Source organism: Leucopleurus acutus, assembly GCF_964270905.1.
Source record: "Leucopleurus acutus genome assembly, chromosome: 3".
Taxonomy (NCBI): domain Eukaryota; kingdom Metazoa; phylum Chordata; class Mammalia; order Artiodactyla; family Delphinidae; genus Leucopleurus; species Leucopleurus acutus.
Genome location: NC_139145.1, coordinates 28,051,903 through 28,075,115, shown reverse-complemented (window position 1 = coordinate 28,075,115; position 23,213 = coordinate 28,051,903). Strand labels below are relative to the sequence as shown.

At 51.0% G+C, this 23,213-nt stretch overlaps 1 protein-coding gene across 1 annotated transcript; it reads right to left on the bottom strand.

The window, feature by feature from the left end:
• Positions 1-12,110: 12,110 nt before the first annotated feature.
• STC2 (stanniocalcin 2) lies at positions 12,111-22,927 on the bottom strand (the record flags this gene model as incomplete). Its single annotated transcript, XM_082835629.1, has 4 exons — positions 12,111-12,513; positions 17,568-17,779; positions 20,570-20,712; positions 22,777-22,927. 4 exons carry the CDS (start codon positions 22,925-22,927, stop codon positions 12,111-12,113), a joined length of 909 nt encoding a protein of 302 aa, XP_082691755.1.
• Between the last annotated feature and the right edge of the window lie 286 nt (positions 22,928-23,213).

Below are 23,213 nucleotides of genomic sequence, written 5' to 3'. Positions count from 1 at the left end.
GTTTAACTTTATAAGAAACTGCCACAGAGTTCCCCAAAGTGCTTGGACCATTGCTGCCCCACCAGCAACATGTGAGAGGGCCAGTTGCTTCATTCCCTTGCCAGCGCTTGGGACAGTCTGTCATTCATTTGATCTATTCTGCTGGGTGGATAGTGATGATCACGGGGGTCTTAAATTTGTATTCTTCATAGTGACTGATGATGTCGAGGCCTTTTTCATGTGCTGATTGGCTATTTGGAGATCTTCTTTTGTGAAATGCCCGTTCAAGTCTTTTGCTCATTTTTGGTTTACTTAGTTTCCTGTACCTAATTTAACCATCACTAACTTACCCCCAAGCTCTCTGGCAGAACCAGGAAGTGATCGTCCGCAGTCCCAGTTGGACTGGCTGCTCAGCTGCCACCCTGGACTCGTCTTACTGTCATCCTGGGAAGCCCCTTCCCTCTCCCCTGCGCTAGGTCTCTGCTTCCTGGATCTGATTATGTCTTTGTTCTAATTTTAATCCCTCATTCTGGTGGCACACAGCCTTCAGGAGCTTCCTGTGGAAGGATATTTCGGAAGGAAAATTTTTGAGACCTGGCGTGCTTGAAAAATATCTGGATTGTACTCCACTTAATTGATGACCTGAATGGGGGTAGAGTTACTTTCCCTCAGGCTGCTGAAGCATTGCTCCTTTGTCTTCTGGCTTTTCCAAAGTCGCTGGTGAGAAGTCTGAGGCCGTACTGATTTTTGTGTGTGTGTGTGTGTGTTATGCGGGCCTCTCACTGTTGTGGTCTCTCCCGTTGCGGAGCACAGGCTCCGGACGCGCAGGCTCAGCAGTCATGGCTCACGGGCCCAGCCGCTCCGCGGCATGTGGGATCTTCCCGGACCGGGGCACGAACCCATGTCCCCTGCATCGGCAGGCGGACTCCCAACCACCGCGCCGCCAGGGAAGCCCCGTACTGATTCTTGATTCTTTGTCATGTAATTCTTCTCTCCTCTTTGGAAGCATTTGGGCTCTTCCCCCTTTATCCTTAGGAGTTTTGAAATTTCACAAGGATGCATCTTATTGGGGAGTTTTTCATTCACTGTCTTGGGTCCTCTTTAGGCCTTTTCAGTCTGAAAACGCTCATCCTTCAGTTCTGTACTATTTCTTAGATAATTTTCTCCCTACCATTTTCTCCATCCCCTTATTCTGGAACTCTTTCTGATTGGATATTAAATCTCCTAGACTGAGTCTCCTTCTCTTTCATAATTCATCTCTTTCTGAGGGATTTTCTTAAATTGATCTCCCAATTGTTTTATTGATATTTTTCATCTTCCTCTCTTATATTTTAATTTCCCAGAGCTCTTTTTAGATTTTCTAAATGTTCCTCTTTGTATCCACCTAAGAAATGGAATGGCCATGAATGGCTGAGGTACATCCATGAGGGTAGGCAGGAGGCCTGCTGAGGCGAGTCTGGTCAAGTATGTGAGTGAAGCAGGTAGGGTGCAAGACAATAGGGAGTGTTGGGACTGTGGTGGACTGGAATGTGGGCTCAGGACTGATGGATGTTTTGATCCTTTTTTTCTTTTTAATTAATTTATTTCTGGCTGCTTTGGGTCTTTGTTGCTGCACACGAGCTTTCTCCAGTTGCGGTGAGCAGCGGGCTACTCTTCGCGGTGCGTGGGCTTCTGTAGTGGTGGCTTCTCTTATTGCAGAGCACGGGCTCTAGGCACGTGGGCTTCAGTAGTTGTGGCTCACAGGCTCTAGAGTGCAGGCTCAGTAGTTGTGGCGCACGGGACCAGTTGCTCCGCGGCATGTGGGATCTTCCTGGACCAGGGCTCGAACCCGTGTCCCCTGCGTTGGCAGGTGGATTCTTAACCACTGTGCCACCAGGGAAGTCTGATGTTTTTATTTTTGAAGAAAAGCTGGAAGTTTGGATTTGTGGCTTGTATGTGCCGGCAACTAACTTAACTTAAAAAAATAATCAATGTTTGAGTCAAACAAAACCCGCAGGTCATGCGTGGCCTGTGAGACACTATTTTGTGAACGTCTGGTGCAGGCCTTCTAGTTTGCCAATCACTGTTACCTTCGTTCTCTTAACTTGTTTTGCACACAACCGACAAAGCCTCTTGCCAAAGGGCTGGTCATGGGTAGAACCTGTCTCAAGAGTTAAGTGCTCTGTTGAAGGTTTTTTTTTTTTTTTTTTCGCGGTATGTGGGCCCCTCACTGCTGTGGCCTCTCCCGTTGCGGAGCACAGGCTCCGGACGTGCAGGCTCAGCGGCCATGGCTCACGGGTCCAGCCGCTCTGCGGCATGTGGGATCTTCCCCGACCGGGGCACGAACCCGTGTCTCCTGCATCGGCAGGCGGACTCTCAACCACCGCGCCACCAGGGAAGCCCTGTTGAAGGTTTTTATTTTTTAGTTGTTGTCATTTTTAAAAATTAATTAACTAATTATTGAGGTATAGTTGATTGACAATGTTGTGTTAGTTTCAGGTGTAAAGTAAAGTGATATATATATATATATATTCTTTTTTACATTCTTTTCCCTTATAGGTTATTACAAAATATTGAGTGCTATACCCTGTGCTATACAGTAGGTCCTTGTTGTTTATCTACTTTATATATAGTAGTGTGTATGTGTTACTCCCAAATTCCTAATGTATCCCTCCCCACCAGCTTTCCCCTTTGGTAACTGTAAGTTTGTTTCCTGTCTGTGAGTCTGTTTCTGTTTGTAATTAAGTTCATTTGTATCTCTTTTTTTTTTTTAAGATTCCACATATAAGTGATATGCTTGCCTTTCTGTGTCTGACTAGCTTAACTTACTGTGAAACAGGTTTTAAAAAGCATTGGCTATTAGGTAGCTGTGGGAGTGTGCTGCTCAGACCTCCTTGCTGTGAAGTGTGCAGCTAGTTCAGCCTCCACCTCCCACTCCTTCCAGGCCCATCGGCGTGTTGGGGCTGAGCCACCCTCTTCCCAGGCTGCTCCTGGAGATGACTGAGCCCACGAATAGGGGACCAGAGCCAGGCACGCCTGCCTGACACAGAGCAGCACGCTTTGCCCTGGGCTCCCCACTATCCTGGCTGAGACTTTCTCAGAGCTGCCCTGCGGTCCTACTCAGCCCTCCTTCCTTCCCTCTCTCCCTTCTCAGATGTCAGCCCTGCACTGCGGTCTGAGGCTCTACCTGCCTGCTTCTTCTTTCCACTTGATCCTTCCCAGTGTTTCTTCCAACAGATCTCTCGCACTTTTAATTCTGTCTCTGCCTTCCCTAACTGGCCCAGCTTCCGAGGCCCCAGGCCCTGGAAATATAGGTGTGTAGGTGCTTCCGGTGCTGCCTATGGAGGTCTGTGTTGAAAGTCCAAGGTTGAAGGAACCTCAGGGCAGCTACAGCTGGCAGAAGGGGCTTCAGAGGGCAGCTGGCCCCATTCTTTCTGTGTAGCTACAGTCACTAGGTGCCCGGAGATCCCCCTGCCAGGTGCTGGCAGCCATCTGAATGGCCCATAGGGACAGCTTCTCTTCTCAGAGGTGCTGGGATAACCCAGGGTCTGGAGGGCCAGGAATTCTCTGCCGGTTTCCTGTTTTCTGTTAGAATGTAGGGTTATAGTCAGAGAGCTCTCTCACAAAGGGTCGGGGGAGGCTTCCCACCCCAGCCTTGCTTCTGGACAGTGGGGCAGTGGGGTTTGGTTAGCCGACCCCCTCCTGGGTCCTCCTCTGCATCTGTCATTGTGCTCCCCAGCAGACTGGCTTTCCTGCTGCACATCCTCCCAGGAGGATACACGATGATTTTCCCAATGACGGGAGCCTCTGGGTAAACGTTGAGTGACTCAGAAAGGCCGACGGCATTGACATGCTTGTGCGAGGGGTTCATAGTTCTTGGGCCATGCTGAACTGAACTCTTCTTCCTAATCTCCCCTCTTCTAGAAATGTGAGTTCAGTGCTAAGGGAGAGGTGGACCTCAGCGTGACCCCAACGTTGGATAAGCTGGGGGGAAGGAGATGCAGAGCTGTCAGACAGCAGCTTCTCTTTCTTCTCATATCTCTTCTCACTCTCCATTGACACTTTTGCAATCAGGGTCATCTGACCTTGGCTATTGGGAGTGGGGGATTGGAGTTGTGTCAGCTTCTGGGGAGGGAGCCTGCTTCCACACCCCTCCCTTCCCCCCAACCCCCAACCAGGGTTCAGTGGATAGAATGGAGCAAGGGAGGTGTTGCAGGGCATCATAGACCCTCCTAGGAAAGGATGGGGCAGCTTATCCCTTCTGTGCTCCTGACAGCTTATCCCTTCTGTGCTCAGGCTCGCCCTGCTGGGTGAGTGTGAGCCTGAATGTGAAATGAGTTTTTCCCTAATTCCTCTGTTCAAGAACTGCCCCCTTCCTCAGCATCAAAAGTGTGGAGAAGCTTCTGCACTGCCGGGTCATCCCCAGCATTTCTCCTGCAGAGGCGGGCGCCAGCCCGTGGGGACCACGGACCTGGAGGGCTTCAAGGGCAGTGGGCCTGGCAAGCCTGGAAGACACTCTTTATTTTAAAGGTGCTATTCTTGGTCTGCAAACCCTAGTGAATCCACTAGCGTTTTGCAGATTGGCCCCACTTCCTCTGAGAAGGCATTTGGACCCTATCCTGGGGCTCCATCTCATTCCTTTGTGCCTTTCATCGTTTCCCTTTTTAAAAATACATTCCTCTTCATTTCAGCTGAGTCATTTTCCTCCCCCTCCTTCTCTTCTTGACAGTCCCGGGAGCCGGAAGGAGCCCCGTCCCAAACCCTTGGCTATTCCAGGCCAGATCTTTTCCAAATGTCCGACTCTCAGGAACCTTGGCACCCAGTGGAGTGGGCTCTGGCCCCAAATCTCTCTCCTCCCTCATCTCGGTCAGCCTCTGCTTTCTTTCTCATTAAGGAGTTTATGAACCGGCTTTTCTGTGGGTCCCTTGCCTTGAGGTTTGCAGAGAGAGATCCTGGCAGGAAGGCCCTCTGCTCCCAGCGTGTTGGTTGCTGCCTGGCCCAACCTACTGCTTGGAGCTGCTCAGGGGCTACTCCCCCACCCTAGAGAGGGTCCCCACCTAGTTAGGCTCTGCCCCCTTATGCCTGGTTCAAATTCCCACTATGTGGGCTGACCCCTCTATCCTGGCCATAGAATACTTTGTACCTGCCTCAGACAACCGCCAGGACAGTGGAAAGGATGGGGCAGCTCATCCCTTCTGTGCTCTTGACTCTAGGCTCAAACCTTCCGAAATGGCCAGGAGGAATAATCCCCACTGTTGACATGGCATCCATGGTCTTCAGAGCATCTCCTGTGTATTGTCGCTCTCGTATAGCTTCAGTCATTTCTCGTCACTACCCAGTGTGAGGGAAGCTGTTAGTTTCCTTATTTTGTAGCTGAGGAAACAGGCTTACAGAGTTGAACTGATTTGCCAAGATCTCAGGGTCAGTCCTGATTTATTTTTTCAGTCATTATTTTTTTTTTAAAAAGAGATTTACCAGGTACAAGACAAGTAAGTGTCTGGATCAATATTATGTCTCCTGACTCTAAAATTATTAGGCTTCCCAGTGACTTTTAATTCTGACACCCGCTCACTGACTCTCTGACATGTCAGTGCCCCTTACAAGGACACAAGGTTATATTTCCTTTAGGAGTTAAAGTGAATTGAAACTTATATGATTTGACAATTTGGCATCCTTTTAGGACAAGAGGTTTCATTCATTCATTCATTCCCACTGTGTGATGGCCGGGCCTCTGGAGAGACATGAAACTGTGTGCAGAGGTCAGTGTCTGCCCTTGTGACAGTCATTACCAAGGATGAACTTCAAACCCTAGTTTAGATCTGCAGAATGTGCTGTAAAATCCTCCAGTCTGTCTTGGGGAAGCCAGTTACCATGGAAGAAGGGAGACTAACCACCCTGAGACAGCCATGGTTTGGGAGGCCTCAGGGGATGAGGTGTCACAGGGAGAGGGAGAGAGAGAGAAGGGGATGAGGTTGGGGGCCAGGAGTACTGAGATGCCATCTTAAAGGGCCCATCCATCCATCTGGGAAGGCAGCTGAGGCCATCTGCAGAAGAGACCAACCGCCCAGCAGAGCCCTTTCTAAGTTTCTGACCCACAAAATTCTGAGCAAAATAAAATCATTGTTTCAATCTACTAAGTTTTGGGGGTTGTTGTTAACATTGCAATAAACAACCGGGACAAAATTCCAGGGCCTGGTCATCCACCCTGCACGAAGCCCTCTTTGGTGCCCCCAGTCCTCTGCTGAGTATTCTGCATGACTCACCAGGGCAAGCAGGCAGGTGGTCTCCATTCTTATTAGGTTGTCACTTCTTTTTACCTGGCCACTCCCCCTTAGCTTTAAGAACTATAAACGATCCTGGAAACTCTCTAACGGAACATGGAGCTAGCCGATTCTCCTCGGCACCTTGTGAACAATTGCCCTGCCTCTGAGAATTCCTGGAGGGGCTTCTTGTCTTTCCCATGCTTTAGTTCGCCCAGGCAGACCCGATGTTACATGGTGGTAGGTGGGAATACACCCTCGAGTGCCAGGAGGCTTGGGTTCTCTGGGGCATCAGAGTTCATCCTGGAGGGGCTCGTTCCACGCATAAGCTTAGGTTGGCTTTGTGGCTTTTATTCCCCCCATTCTCTTCAGTGAGTGACTTTTGAGTGTGTGTTCTTTCTGGGGAGTGATAAAAATTGAACTGCTTATGCTAGCAGCCATGCATGACTCCCAGCTCAAAGTTAGTATTGCTCTTTCCTCCTTTTTCGCCCCCCCCGCCCCCCTGCAAATACTTTTACATAAAACGTATTCTCTGGACAAGGCTTGTCCCCTCCTCAGGAGGGTGCTTTCTTTTTTTTGACTTTAGAATAAATTCAAATTTCCGTCTCCAGATTGCGGGACCCACAATTGCTCCTTTTGGAAACTTTGCTTAAATACTAGCATATTTGGAAGATCTTCTAACCCTCCCACAGCCTCGTCATTCCTGAACCGGTGGACTGGAGCAGTCCTGAAGGTTGCGGGGAGGCAGCTGCATTTCTGAACTCGGGGGAATTAAACCCACATCTTCACATCAGGGGTGATGGATGGTAAGGCAGCGCAGGGTGAGCCCTGCCACCCCCTGGAGCTAGCTAGCCTTGCGATGGGCTCTAGGCAAATTAAGATGCCTTTGAGCCTCAGTTTCTTTCTATGTAAAATAAGGCTCAGAAATAATACCTGTAAAGCACCAGGCAGCGCCTGGGGCACATAACAGATCCACAAGAAACTGCAACGATCATGATGAGGGTGATGACAGTGGTGAAGATTTCAGGGAAGCCTGACGTCTCAGGCAGTGCCGGCGATCGGGTGGGTTTAGTGGAGACAACTCAGTATACATGGTGACACAAGCCAGCCACTCCCCAAATGATTTCCTCAGGGACACTTGAGAAGCACCTTAAAAAAAAATTACCCACATGCACAGAAAAGCGATGAGATGCCGTGATTTTCCTGTTCTTCCTTTAACCTGAACCAAAATCTGAGTCTTTGCAGAGAGGAAAGGTGAGAGCATCAATTTTCCTTTCCGTTCTAAAGCAGAACTCCTCAGAGGCCTGGTGCTATAAAGCTAAGAGTATAATTTATTCTTTCTCTAAGCCCTGTGTAAAATAGGAATAATACTGACTTGTTTAAATTTAAAAAGAAATCAAATGTGGAGAATCTAGGCCTGAAGTGGGGGAAAGCATGTGGGCTTAGAGTCACACATCTGGGTTTGAGTTCAGACCCCGCCCCCCTCGCTAGCCACATGGTTTGGGAGAAGTTGCTTTACTTTTCTATACCTTGGTTTCTTCACCTGTAGAATGGGGATAAGACCTGCTACTTGTGGGACATACTGGGGATGAGATTACGTATGCAACGTGCCTAGTGTGGTCCTGGGCACATAGTAGGTATGCCAATGGAGTAAATCAGGGACTCCAGCTCTATCGTGTTGAGGAAGAGCTGGGGAGCAGGCTTCCCTGCCTGTGCAGAGCCACTGAGCTTTTATTCCGGTGGCGTCCACTGCAGGCTCAGTCTGAAAGAAGGGGTGGCCAACTCCAAGGTCTGTGGACTCCAGAGGGAGATGTGAGGACCAACCTGATGGCCCTGGGCTGGTCACAGGAAGCTCATCCTCCTCTTTGTCTGGGTGATCCAGGCTGGGTTTTTTTTTTTTTTTTTTTTTGTGGTACGCGGGCCTCTCACTGTTGTGGCCTCTTCCGTTGCGGAGCACAGGCTCCGGACGCGCAGGCTCAGCGGCCATGGCTCACGGGCCTAGCCGCTCCGCGGCATGTGGGATCTTCCCGGACCGGGGCACGAACCCATGTCCCCTGAAGCGGCAGGCGGACTCTCAACCACTGCGCCACCAGGGAAGGCCCAGGCAGGGTTTTGAACAGAGTCCCTGTGATGGAGGAGAAGCCCAGGGCGGTCTTCTTCCCTGGGTTCCCCTCCCTGTAAACTGAACATCCAGCATTTAAAAAAAATCTTTATTGAAGTATAAATGTGGTGTTAATCTCTGCTGTACAGCAAAGTGACTCAATTATACATATAATATATATTCTTTTTTCATCTTCTTTTCCATTATGGTTTATCACAGGATACTGCATAGAGATCCTTGTGCTACACAGTAGGACCTTGTTGTTGTCTTTTTTTTTTTTTGTCTTTTTTTTTTTGGCAACACGCAGCTTGCAGGATCTTGCCCTGAACCTGGGCCACCACAGTGAAAGCCCGGAATCCTAACCCCTAGGCCACCAGGGAAGTCCCAGGACCTTGTTTTTCATCCATCCTATATATAATAGTTTGCATCTGCTTATCTCAAGCTCCCAATCCTTCCCTCCCCCAACCCCGTCCCCCTTGGCAACCACAAGTCTGTTCTCTATGTCTGTGAGTCTGCTTCTCTTTTGTAGATATCTGAACATCCAGCGTTTAAAATGGACTCAAACCCCACTTGCTCACAGCCATCTCCCTTGGCCCATCCAAAGCCCTCTCAGACAATAACGCTACTCAAGGGGAAGTCAATTATTTAAAACCTTTATTAACGCTTGGAGAAAGATAATGCAATGTGACAATGTACAGGTCCTGCTGCCTAAATCCATAACAGAAACAGATATTATGACTTAGCAAGCTCACGTGGTACCAATGTTGAGATCGGATGAGGGTTGTTCTTCCTTAGGAAATGGGCCCTGGAAGCATTGTTTTCCCATGTTGTTCTAACGAAGACTTTTCCTTGGTTCGAGTTGAAATTTCTCTCCGTGTGTGTGTGTGTGTGTGTGTGTGTGTGTGTGTGTGTGTGTGTGTGTCAAAGTATGACTATAGCTCTGGGCTGGCGTTTTCTATTTTAGTTTTGAGTGTTAGCATTTCACTCTACTCAGGCCTCTCACTTCAGAATAACAGGACTATTTATTGATACAAAGGAGAGGTGTTTGGATCATCTTGTTAAGATGCAAGGCTCAAAATAAACATCATATCTTTATTTGGAATCCACATCCTTCCTCAAAGGAAGGCTCAAGAGCAAACTTGTATGAAGTACGAAGCCCCAAGTTCAGGGCCTATTTTTAAGGATGACTTTGCTTACATTTTAGATTGTACAAATGCCTCTGTCCATGCTTACAGGAATTTGGATTTTCCTCAGTTTTGAGATAAAGAATCTCAGCAATAAATACGATTGTAGGCTTCAAAACATTAGGAACCAGAATGCAAGGATTTCTACCTGACTTTTGAGGAGAATCAAAACAGTGGCATGAAAAATATACAACAGAGATCAGGGAGGCGGTTCAAATCAACACAGTAAGCAATTTTATGCCTTGGGGGAAAACACTGAGATAATAAATACAAATGACAAATATTTACAATGGAAGCAACACGTGGGACGTCAGGAGCGAACACGTAAAACAGTTACACTGAGGAAAACATAAAAGTGATGCCTTTCCCCCATCCAGCCCAGGGGCCGGCGAACAGATGAACAGCTGACCCAGCAACGCGAGAGCATTTGTTATTGCTTCAGCTTTTGAGTGATGTAAGGAAAACAGTCCACGTGCTGCGTGGCTTGAGACACGTTCTCAAGGCATAAGCAGTGAGGGCATCCACCGCTTACGTTCGTGGCTTGAACATAAACCGAACACGGTTTATGTTCGGTTGCCATGGCGGAGCCTGACACACTGGTCCTCCTCCCTCGAGGGCAGAGCTGGATTAAGTGCACCGTCTCCTCCTCTTTCTGCAGCTCTAGCTCTCTCTAGGTGCTTCTCCCAGCCTTTTGTCCCCCTCCCCCGACACCCAAATGGTTTCTTTCCCACATGGATCATGAAAGATTGGGGAAATGACGCTGCGGCACCATGTCCTGGCAGCAATGAGATTGGATTTGGGTTATATAAACACTAGCTGTGCTTTGGGTGAGGGTGTTCTGTGGAACAAATCACTTTCGAGTAGATAAATTTAGCTTCTTTATCCCTGGCCTCAGGTTGCTTTCAGGGAAAGCTATGAGCTGATGTAAATGGAGGATGCATACTTTTTTGCCAGTCACTAGAACAGCAGTCAGCAAACCCAGGCCCAAGTGCCAAGTCCAGTTGGGTCCCTGTTAAATAAAATTTTAATGGCACGGAGACAAGCCTATTTGGTATGTGTTGTCTACGTATGTCTGCTTTCAGGCGACAAAGGCTTAGTTGAGTAGCTGCGACAGAAACCATGCAACCCGCCAAACCGAAAATAGTGTATTCCTTGTCTGGACCTTTATAGAGAAGGTCTGCCGACCCCTGCTCTAGAAGGACCTGGCCCAGCACATCCATCCACTCCTTGCAATGCTGGGCTCCTGTCTGAGTACTGGCTGCAAGAAAGGATAAGCTTTAATTTGTGGCCTGTTGGGAAAGAGAAGTAAAGTCCTATCTCTGAAACCTCTTCAGTAACCACAAGACATCCACTGCTGACGATTTCTGTTCTAATCTTCTCCCTGTATCTTTCCTTCTGTCTCTCCTCTCTGCCTTTCTTTTGTTTACTCTGACTCCTTTTCTTATTGCTAAATTTTCAATCTGGATCTGGGAAATCTCGTCCCTCAGCGATTTTCAGCAGTCTCCTCCATTTGTGCAAAAGGTCGGCATTCCTTGGTGAAAATTACTGAGTAGTCCTTCTGTGTTCCCCTTTTCCATCCTCCAGCGCGGAGAGGCCAGCTTTCCAACTTGGCCTCATGGAATCCAGGGTGCGGCGCTTTATCTGTCTTGGCTGAGTTGAGATACCGAAATGCAAAAGGAAATCTCTCAAATGCACTCCTCCTGTGTGCATTTTCCTCCAGGTGTGGCTTTGCCCTAAGTGGCAATGAGCCCACGTCAGGCCGTCAGATGTACTGCTCTTTGATTCCTTTTAAAATAGCACTAAAAACAATTCAGCCCCCAAAGATGGGTTGTTTTTTGTTTTCCCTTGAGCTGGTTTTAATGACCCAGTGGCTTTGTTTGAAAGCTATTTATTTAGACGACAGATAGGGAGATGTAACTGGATAAATAAAAAAAAAAGTGAAATCGAGACTTGAAGCAGTGGTTAAAATACAAACACACAGGGACTGCTCCCTCGGACAGGGTGCCCCAGACAGAACAATGGCTCAGAAATTACACTTAGAACCCTCACCCGCCCCTTCCCAAGTTGCTCCAAACCTCAAGGTCCCATGCAAGAAACTGGATTCGGTTTGGCCAAGCACCCACACGGCCCCTGCTTCCTCTCCACCCTTCTCCCGATTCCCAGGGAGATTTTCACACCCACTCCTAAACCGGAATCCAGCTGCCCTCCACCAAGACAGCACCAGAAGCTGCGGTCTGGGCCGCGATCCAGCCCTGGGGGTCACCCCCGCCCCTCCCCATCGCCTCCCACAGCAGAGGGAACCGCAGGCTGCCGCCCAGGGGCTCCGCGGATGGAAAGAAGGCAAAGTTGCAATGAGGACGCCGGGTGGCTCCCTCCCTTCGGGATGTGCCGGTGCGGGACCCAGCGGGCACAACCGAGCCCTCGCTGCCGCCCAGGGAGTCTCCGCTTCACCTGTCCATGCCGCTTACATACACCTCCATCAAGTCCGCAATCCCCATCACATCCTGCGTGTGACATCCCCCCTCTTTAATGGCAAATGTTTTGGAATGTCCAGAGAGAAGAAAATGGACGGCGTGGAGGAAAGATTTCCCGGCCGGGCCTTTCGTTTCACCTCCGGATATCAGAATACTCAGACTGTTCATCCTCCCACTCGCTGCTTCCAGAAGTTCCCTGGGCCCCGTGGCCGGCCGCTCTGCCCCGGGTGTGGGCGTTTGCGTGGCTCTTGCTACCTCGCTCGCCCTTGGCACCTCGGCGGGTCTCCTGACTGCTGGGCTCCGAGAGGTGGTGACCTGCTTCGCCGTGGTGGCCCCTGGAGACCTTGGCCCTGTGGCCCTGGAGCTGGCGCTCGGGAGGCGCCGTGGGAGGCCTCTGGATGGCCGACGTGCAGAAACTCAAGATGGAGCACAGACTTCCCCAGTTCTGCTCACACTGAGCCTGGACGCTGTGCGTGATGGCCTCCTTCACCTCCTCCCCACAGGTCAGCAGCAGGTTCACCAGGTCCACGTAGGGTCTGGAGATTGAGAGAGAGACCCAGGATGCGGTACGCCTGCAGAGGGCAGGACCGATATACCAGGGGGGAGGGACGTGACCAACGCTCGGCTTGGGTTTGGTTTGGTGGACGATCTTTCTGGAACTACCTGAAGCCTATTCTTGGAGTACTGGTCTCAAACAACATGGACTGGGTGGCCATTACGTACTGGGCTCCATGCCAGGCATTGGAGAGAACCGGAGGCTGGGGAGAGAGCCTACCACAAGATAAAGGGCCAGTGAGGGACTTCCCTGGTGGTCCTGTGGTTAGGAAGCCGCGCTTCCACTGCAGGGGGCCGGGTTCGATCCCTGCTGGGGAACTAAGATCCCGCATGCCATGCACAAATAAAAGGGCCAGGGACAATTCACAGGTGCATATGCTAGAAGTCTAGGAAGAATCTCTGGGGAGGGGGGGGCAAGAATGCCAGCTGTGTGAATAAGACGGCAGGGGAGCTCCGGGTCTGTTTAGGGTGTGCTAACTAGGAGGGTTTTAGCGGGAGTGGAGCTGGGTCTTGGAGCCAGTGGAATACTTAGGCAAATGGTGAAGGGCCTTAAATACCAAACTGAGGAGTGTTTATGGCAGGGAAGCGAGGTTGGCTGGCTTTGCACTGGGTGTCCTTCTCCTAGGTGAGCTTTGTACGTGAGGCTCCCAAAACACCATCTTACCCATGGTCCGTGTTTGCCCCTGGTTTGGGCTTATGGTGATAAAGGGTGTTTTGGGAAGTTTCTGGGTGCACTCTCCTCTGTATCTGGAGGAGTCCGGGACAGGCAGAGAAGGGTGGGGGGATGTGAATTCCCACAGAGCTCTTCCGCTCCTTGGTAGCAGAGGCCGAGGTGGGGGAGTGGCTGTCTAAGCACCTCTATGCTTCCAATCTGGGCTTCCCCAAAACGGGAGATGAGGGAGGGGAGAGCTGGCTGACAGGGGTCTACGTGCTTGGGACGAGAGCCAGCTGTCTGTGAAATAAGCACGCTGGGATCCCAAGGGGAGGGCCAGTTGCTCAGGCCATCCCAGCTGCCCCGGGTTGTTCTTTAGGAAAGTGCTGGATGACCACGTCATGCAAGCCTTCCTCCTGCGGGTGGGAGGTGTGTGCAGACAACTGGAGCAGTGTGCCTGCTTCTTATATTTTGGGGCCCAGCTGGCAAAAGGTACCCCCCGGCAATGGGCTGTCCTGGCCCACTCACTGGCCTTTTTAAGATTCCCAAGGCGGGAGAGGGGTATGGAGTGTTCCATGTGGCTAACCAGCTTTCATAAGCAGTCCTCACTGGCAGAATTTCTGGCTATCTCTGATCAGGAACATGGAAGCTCTGGGCCATCCCTTTGGGCAGGAAATCACTCTGGAACATGAGATCATTTGTAAGAAGAAGAAGAAGAAGAATTTTTTTCCTCTGCGAGCCTGGACCACCTGGGGGGCTGCATTATAGCCCATTTAATCTTTTCTCCGCAAGTTGACAGTTGTCGCCAAGCAGGAAGAGCAGATTGTGTTTTGAGACTTGTGAAGTAGTTTACTGCCATTTTTATGAATTAGTCCTCAAGTTGTAATTGAGTGAACTGTCCTCATTTCATCGATATAAAAAAGGAGACGAGGCGGGTGTGTGTGTGTGTGTGTGTGAAAGTGGCTTTGGAAGCTTCTGGGCTGGGAAGGCCTGGGGCTGGGCTGAGAGTGGAGAGGAGGACTGTTTTGGCTGATAGAGATCAAGCTGCCTTTTAAGGCCTCCTTGATGCCTTCAGAGTCAGAGAGTCTGGGCACGGCTGATGGGCAGGGTGCTGGAACTCGCTAAGGCAGGCCCCTAACCGTGACGAGGACAGCAGTGACCCAAGTCTGCTTGAGTTAAGAGATGAGGGCAAGGGGCAACACAAGGGAAATGCTCCCTGCAGGTCTGTTTCCTTCCATCTTTTGAAAACTAGCAACTGACTGCCTCAGGGAGGTCAGGGTCACCAGTATATCTGCTAGAGCAGCATCGGGATTTTAGCACCTGATCCTACCTGCCACCCCCTGGGGCTAGATGGGCAAATCGAGGAGGCTGAGCATCTGTCCTTTTGGGACGCTCTCCTTCACGTTTCTTTCCCCAGAGTAAGGGGAGGGCCCTCTTGGGAATGCACAGACTGCCTCTTGGCCTCCTTCGCCAGGGCGTCCTGCCCACCAGATGAGCTCTCCGAATCCCGAGGCGGTCCCGGAAGGCTAGCCCACGCTCTCTTCTGCCCTCAGCGCTGTCGGCTGGGGAGAAAGCTGTGAACTGTGGGGAGGGCTGTGTGTTCATCTAAGCTTGTTTCGAGCTGGCATGGTGCCTTCTCCGGCTGCTAGCTCAGCCCGTGTCTAATGACAAAGCCCAGCTCTCTCCACTGGGAGTCAGCAAGGCTAAAAGATTTTTTAAAATACTTGGAGCGGGACGTGGCTGGAGGCTGCCAGCACTCAGTGACAGGGTGTGTGGTGGCCAAGCCGTTGATATGGAGGAAGTGGGATGGGAAGGGGTGAGGGGAACAGAGGGTTTGAAGGAAGTCCTTTTAACTGAACGTGTTTTGGGGTGAATGAGGATCAGGTTGAGGGATGCGGGTGACGTGCATTCTGGAGTGACTATGATTCCTCCTCTCTAGAGGGAAGAGCAAATTCAGTTTTCATTTTCTTATCTGTGGCCAGTGTCACACATTCTTAAATGGTCTTCTTGATATTTGGGGACTGATGGGATCTTTTGTGCCCAAATCAGTTCAGATAGTTAAAAAACAAAAACCTCAGTTCAGCTTGAAGTACTAGTGGACGCAGTGTGTAGTCGTGGCTTCAGAAGGGAAGGTAGTGGGGATTTGTGGGGAGCTAGGGGTGCCGGCTTAGCAGGAGGCAAGATGACTTGTATGCAGCCACACTGAGAATTTGAGAAAATGACCCAGGTTTGCTTTCGGGATGGACCACCAGCATTTCCAGAGCAGGCCTGGGTGGGAGCTATGTGTTGGCTCTAAATGAGGTAAGGAGTCCTTTGGAAGTCAGGGTCCCGTGGCCCCATGGACCATGTTTCCGTAGAGGAGATGTCAGAAAACCACAGTACTTTCCCTCTCCTTAAATTCAAGGTGGGGAGGGTGGCAAAAAACCTCAAAACTTTCAGTTTCCCCACAGAAGACCTTTCTCCAGAAAGATAAAGTCTTCTTGGCTTCAAGAAGGTACCATAGAATTAAAAACTAGTGCCCCGTCATCCATGCTTGAGGCCAACAAGCTATCTCTAAAGGATGACAGTGGGCCGAGGACAAATGAACTTCATGAGTTTCTCAGCCATGGGGTGTCTGCCTCTTGCAGGGGCACCTTGAAGGAAGGAAATTTCACAGTGCTTTGCCAGTGTAATGGGGCTGTTTCTAAGAAAAGGGAAAAATTCCGCCACATTTGGGGACCACTGAGCCTTTAGCTGGTCTGGGGGGGAGAACGCAGCCTAGGTTACAAGGAGGTTTGAGGTCTATTCCCGACAACTGGCTTCAGAATCACCAATTCCCAAGTTGAAGAGTAGGAACTGAACCTCAGAGTAAGACCTTTAACCACTTAGCTTCACTTTCTTCCTCTGTTATATGGGGACGGTATTCTCTGGCTTGTGGCACTGTTGGGAAAGATAAATGAGATAATCCAGGCAAAGTCTCTGGCCAAAGGGCCTGGCCCACTGAGAAAATGATAGTTATTGTTATTGCTATTGTTGTTGATGTTACTGTTGCTTTGTTTGTCTCTAGGGATTTGGAAGAATAGAAAATATTTTATCAGGCATTAGTGTAACTCAAGGAAAAGCCACATCGGTTTGCTCTTGGCAAGAGCTGCTGGCAGAGATTCATGGTGAATCTTATAATTCTAACACCGCACCAAGGGGTGCTGCAAGATACCTAGAGCCTCATAATCAAGTGGAAAGTGACAGGTGACGGTTGCTGTCCTCTGTGATCTAAGTGGTGTATGTGGGGGTGCGGAGTGGCCTGTTTAGCGACATAGCTGGGGGAGGCCATGGCACAAACTAAGGAGCAAGAGTTCATAAAATTGTACTGATTTGGCTCAACGAGTCCCTGTGTAAAGACTAACAGTGCTATGGCTTGTACTGGGCTGCTTAGCTAGTTGCTTTCTTTCTAAGTCCCCAAGGAAGGTGCCATTGTAACCTTCAGGGGCTACTGTGTTAGAAGCAACTATGTACCCACATGCTTTACTACTCTGCAAAATTTAGGATCCCATAGGGATGTTTTTTAAGGAAGGAGACGTCCTGGGTTTATGATCGAATTGCAAGTCTTCCGATAAGTACGTTCCTATTTCCTCACTTTGGCACAAAGGCGTTTAGCTGATTAAAGTTTTTGTCATTTGTTTTGCATTTTCTCTGGGAGGGCATTAATGTTAGAGAAGGTGAATCGGACCTTCTAAAGGAAAGGAGAGCTTATGGAGGCAGGAAAAAAAGCGATTGGTTTGTAAGGGTGTAAGTCCTGGAGCCCGACCGCCTGGCTCCTTATCCTGGCTTTGCCTTTCATTGTCTGTGCGACCTTTACCGCAGTGAACCTCAGTTTTCTCATCTGTAAAATGGAGATGAGAATGGTACCCAGCTCACGGCGCTGTCATGTGGATCAAGTGAAAAATGCATATGAAGCCCTTAGCACAATACCTGGCACTTAGTACACGCTCAGTATATATTATCAGCTCTCGGCCGTCCGTCGGGGCACCTGCACGGCTACTAGGAACACTCAGCACCGTTGGGATCTTAGCTGAGGGGAAGACGAAAGGTATTTCCGAATCCTACACATCTCACGCTCGGTGAAAAGATTTCCTGTGGCTACTGCTTAGGATTTGGAAACCGATGGTGGAAATTTCTTTTGCTTTTCCTGAAGGCCAGCTGGAAGGGGACTCCCAGGGAGTCAGTGCGCAGCTTTCTGAGGTAAACCACAGCCTTCCCAGTTTGACAGGAGAGTTCAGCCTCTACAAGCCAGCCCCTCAAACCAAGGAAGACTCTCCTCCAGCCCCAGCAGGCCTCCCCTCCCTCTATCCTAGTTGCACCATTCCGTCCCCCCCCATCCCCCTGCCCCCAGAGGGCAGCACTCACTCGTGCAGCAGTAAGTCCTTGAAGTGGATCATCTCCACCATCACCCGGGTGTTCTCCTGGGCGGCAGAGCACAGGTCGTGCTTGAGGTAGCATTCCCGCTGTAACTGGAACACCATCTCCTTGATGGCCGGGCACTTCCGGCTTATGCAGCCGAATCTGTGCCGCAGAGCGTGGGCCTTACACTTCAAGGCATCTTTGATGAAGGACTTGCCCTGAGAGCAGAGGGGACAGCGGAGGGAGAGGGGGGTGGAAGAGACCAGTCCTTGTTACACACTTCGACTTTTTTACCCTTTCTGGGCTTACAAGGGATTTTTCTGACAACTGAACTCCAAGGCCCTGCCGCACACAGACACCCTGGCAGGTGACAGGCTGAGGCTACATCAGGAGGTCCGTCCAGAGGGACGTGATACCCCCGCATTCGGGAGACAGATGCATCGGCCTCCTTCCTCCTGGCGCGCTCTGCTAGCCTTCCTGGTCCTGGGCCACCCATGACCCTCCATCCTCAAGGCGGCCCACTGTTGGCCGTTTGGTGGCAACGCTTCTGGAACACAGAGGGGAATTTGGCCAGGCATAAATCCAGAACTCCTTGGTGGCGCTCAGCAGGAGTTTTTCTCAAGTAGAAGGTGCCTGCTTGTCCAAATCTCACATCTCTCCCCTCGTTCCTTCTAGGGATGTCAAGATCCGGTGCTAGCTGGGCCTCCCTTCTCTGTCTCAGTGCCTCCTGCCACCCCCAGCCCATACTCTCTCTTGTCTCCTCCTAGCCTTTAAGGAGGAGCATTCTTTTTCCTTTTTGAAAGCAATTCGACTCCTTGAAACTGTTAGGGTTATTGCCTCTAAAAGGCCCGCCTGGCACACTGCCTGGCAGCATCTGGGGCCTGAACTGCCCGACTGACGGCCCCTCCCCCATGCTCCCAGCCTCCGAGTGGCGAAGGCAGCCAGGCATACATCTGGCCTACAGTCCTCTTTCTTGGCAACCCCATTAGATCGCTCTTATCCTAGAAAGGAGACAGCTGTTCGGGGTGTGGCGGCGAGCCCGGGCCGGCAGCTCCCTTATCAACCTCTCGGGGCAGAGAGGCACTGTGGGATACCTACCCAGGGATCCCCGCACCCCGCTTACTATAGAAACAAGCTGTTGTTGGAGAGGTCACCCCCTGTCTTTTTAGACAGGCCCGGACGTACCGGAGTTGAGAAAGTAAATGGGTTTAGGTTGGAAGTGGGAAGCCAGCCAGCATGTTTATTTCAGTTCTCTCCTTTAGAAGCAGTTGAAATGTCTACAGATAGTGTCTGATCACTGAAAAACCACCTCCCCGTAGCCCCCTTTCCTCTGACTCTCCAGTGGGAGCCAAATAGGATGGAGGGTAGGGTGTGCCAGTTTATTAAGTAGTTGTGGCCTGAGATCTGACTTGAAAGGGATGCTTCTAACTTGAGAACAGACTGCTGTTGGTTGAGAGAAAAAAGGAAGATTAATTTATGCGAGGGCTGCAGTAATACGTTCTTGGTATTCTTCCCTGACATCCTGTGGGATTGCCCTGAAATACACATCTTTCCTCCGGATTTCCTATTACGTTTCCTAATTCCAGTTAATCCAGAAGGGATGCTTTATTCGGGAGTCTCAAGGAGTTCAAACGTTCTACTCCTCTTTCCTTCCCCGGTTTCTGTTTCCCCTGCTGCCACCCCACATCCTCTGCAGGGGAGGCTGCCAGCCCCGGCACATTGCTTTCTGGTTCCCAGGCGTTGCTTTGTCAGGCTCTCTACAGGATGTCAGTACACGGTGACTGGCGATGTCCATAAATCACACCTAAACTGTTGGCCTCATCCAAACACTGTCATGGCTCGCCAGTGAAATGGGAGAGGAAGTCTGTAACAACTACAGGGCACTTCATGGTGCACATGTGGGCTGGGGAGGACGTGAAGGAGATGAGCCTAACGCTCCACTCCATCGGAAACGTGTTTGGATCGTGGGCACTGGAGCCATGAAGTTGCTTGTTGGGTTCATTTTCCGCCCACACAGCAACTGGGCTTTACCCTGGGGACCCTGGGATAACTGAAGTGGGTCAGGCGCCCTGACTATATTTATTATATAGAGCAGGACCCATTCAGGGTTCTGACTTTTCGGGTTGGGAAAGGAGGATCTGCTACTTAGGAGGGAGAAAAGTCTGCTCTTCTGAAGGCCCTGATTTATCCATGCTACCTGCCCACATGCCCTCGGAATTTATTTATTTATTTATTTTTGGCTGTGTTGGGTCTTTGTTGCTGCGCGTGGGCTTTCTCTAGTTGCGGTGGGCGGGGGCTTCTCTTGTTGCGGAGCACAGGCTCCAGGCGTGCGGGCTTCAGTAGTTGTGGCTCGTGGGCTCTAGAGCGCAGGCTCAGTAGTTGTGGCGCACGGGCTTAGCTGCTCCGCGGCATGGGGGATCTTCCCTGACCAGGGATTGAACCCATGTCCTCTGCACTGGCAGATGGATTCTTAACCACTGTGCCTCCAGGGAAGTCCCCCACATGCCCTCTGGGAGATGACGAATTTCTACAAATTTTGTGTCTCTTTTATTCTTGAAAATAGCTTTCGGCATGGTCAGTTGGAGTCCCTGCCCTTCCCCCCTCAACCTACGCTCCTAAATGTGATGGGCCTTGCAGACTGGGTTCTGGGTAGCCAGACATCCTTAGGTGTCCCTTAGAAGGTGTTTATTATTTATTACGACTTCTGTCTTCTCTGCTAAGAATCCTCAGATAAGTGTTCAACTTGGTCTCCATTCCACTCTGTGTGTGGAGACACAGTTGAAGAGTGGAGAAGGATTTAGCCTACGTGACAGGTCCAGAAAGCTGAACTCCAGGAGTGGAGTGGGGAGTCATTGGCAGTCTGCTGCTCACCTAGAAGGTCTCTGGCAAGTGCTAAAACCCACCATGACCATCAGCTAAGAAAACCTGTTAACAAGTCTTTCCAACGAACGTTTCGATCACGCTACGCTAACACAAAACATTCTTGGCGCTCAGTATGTTTTTTTTACCTGGGCATCGAATTTTCCAGCGTTGTGCAGAAAAGTCATGCAAATTCCATGTAAGCCCCGTATCTCACAAGAGTTGTTCTCGAAACATTCAAACACGCCACACCCCACATCGCCAGCGTTGACCAAGCAGTGCTGGATTTCCGCTAAAATGAGAATTACATACAATCATATTCAAAATTCTCAGCCATGCTGGGGAGTGCAGAGAGGCGGGTTGAAATAAAAGTAATGACTGAAAGAAGATTTAAGAGAAAAAGTTAGGAGTGACTATTTCAGGATCTAAAAAACCAGGGAAAGAAAATTTCATCACTTAATCTACTTATGAAAATGTATTTGTAAATATTTGTAAAAAAATTAGCCAAACCTACATTGCGAAAGTCGCAATCAGAGGTTAGGTCTGAACACTCCATTTTTCATCCTTCTCATCTTATTAAAGTATTGGTGGGAATACTTAGTCTGAAAGCATAAGATATTTCAGCTTTCTAAACCCACAGACAAAAATAAAATTTCAACCCATCCGCTTGCTCTCTCCTTTCTGTACTTCATCAATGAAATACCCTTCTCTACTTGGATGGAGCTGCTGCTATTAAATGAAGGCCATTTCCTTCCTGACCCCCAAATGAAAGCGTCCAAAAAGCAGTTTCAATTCAGCTTTATGATTCAACATCTAAAAATCAAAACAAAATTCCTATTAAGGCAGCGCCTCCAAACCGTCCGCATTAAAAATACCAGGCTGGGGAAGCTGCGGTTTGCAAGCAGGCTCGGGGATAGAGTCAGATGGGGGCTCGTCTGCAGAAACGCAACCTTCGCGGTTAGAGGCTCCTTTTAAACAGAGATCCGGGGTGAGGTGACGCTTCATCCCCTAGAATTCCCGCGACCCGGGAGTTTGCTGCCCCCCTTCGCAGAATGTGGCTCTAATTCGTCTCTGTGAAAGGACAGGCTGGGAGGGAGTTAACTGTCAGGCTGCCGCGCGCAAAGCCTGTCTTCCTTCCCTCCCCCTACCCAATTCCTTGACTTAAACCAACCACAAAATTACATCAGAAAAGTATATTTTGGAAGAAGGGCGGGGTCGGAGGAGATAATCCACATTCAGATTAAATCTGCGGAGAGAATGAGGGGCGTGTATTTATTGAGGGTCACCAACTAGCGAAAATCACGTTCGATTCTCAGGGAAAGCTCTGGGACTTTCCCTGAGGAGAGGGTGGGCGAGGGTCCTAGGATGAGCGGGGCGCGGGCCGCGGCTGCTGGCACCGGCCTGTGGAGGTGGGAGACTCCCGGATGACCCCACGCGCGGCCCCGGCGCGCCAGCCAGGAGCGCGCAGGGCCGCGATTCACGCGCTCCGGGCGTCGCTAATGGGCACTCGTGCATTCCTGCTCGTGCGGTGAGCGCACGCACGCCGCCCCCGGTTTCGCAGGCCCCCTAAATAAAGGGAGGGCCGTGAAGAGCGAAGGAGCTGTAGGCAGATTTTCTTCCTCTCCAGGAGGCTGGGAAAAGGGCCAGCCCCGAGCCCTGCACGCCTGGCTGTGCTCGGCAGCTTGTGGGTGAGCGGAGAGCCGGTCAAGCAGCTGCGGCGCACGGTTCGGGCCGTGTCACCATTTCTTCCCTTGCTGACCTGACCTGGAGCGGGGGACGGCGGCAGCACCGCAGAGGTACGCTTTTGCGCCACCCGCCCCTACCCCTTCCGAAAGGAATGCCCCCTAAGGGGAAAGTTCAAAATGCAATTTGTCTCGCCTACAAAGTTCTCGGATGTCGGGCATCTTTTGAGGAAGGGGAGAAGCGGTCCTGCCGCGGCCCGCCGGCTGGGAAGAGAAGTTCTCCGGGTTCAGGGCGCAGCCCCGCTCCGGGGACCCTCCGTGCCTCCCGCAAGCCGGTCAGGATGGAGCAGGGAGCTTTGAACCGGACCGGGGACTCCGGAGCCGGCACTGGCCGCGTCAGACGCTGCTTCACTTACCCTCGACCCAGGGAGGACAGCAACAAGTCCTGCCCCAGCCATTTCATCACCCTGCCAGCACGTGCGGATTCCGGGCGCGCGGAGCCCGGCGCGGACCTCGCTTTGCCTCGCGCTTTCCTTTGCACGTCCTACGCCACCCCAAGAGTTTGCGCGGCCCAGGGTGGGCGCCCAGTTCCGGGCGAAGCGCCCGGGGCGCTCTGCGTGGGTGCCGGGTGTCTTCTCCCAGCAGCTCCCCGCCGCTGGGGCGCACGCACTTACCTGTGTTCTGCAAGGACAGGCGGCCTTTCTGCTGGGATCCCCTGTCTTGGGGGCCTTCGGGCGGATTGGTGGCGTCGGTCCCTCGCGCCGGGTCGAAGGTAGCCAACACCAAAGCCAGGGTCACGAACTGGCGCAGCCGCTCGGCACACATGGTTCTTGGTGTAAACCTCCCGCCCGGAGACCTGGATTCTTTGTGCTCCCCTCCTCCTCTTCCTCCTCCTTCGCCGCTTCCCCTCCTCCTCCCACTCTTCCTCCTCGCTCGCCTTTTCCCTCCTTGCGGCCGCGGCTCGGATAGAGGTTACCCAGCGCCCTCCCGTAGCTCTCTGGAGAGCATGTGACCAGGCCGTTAGCGGCGCCGCGAGTGCCCGGCAGTGGCAGGGATGGTGCCTCAAATATCCCTGGAAGCTCTGGTGTCACTTGAATGAAGGAGTCGAGCA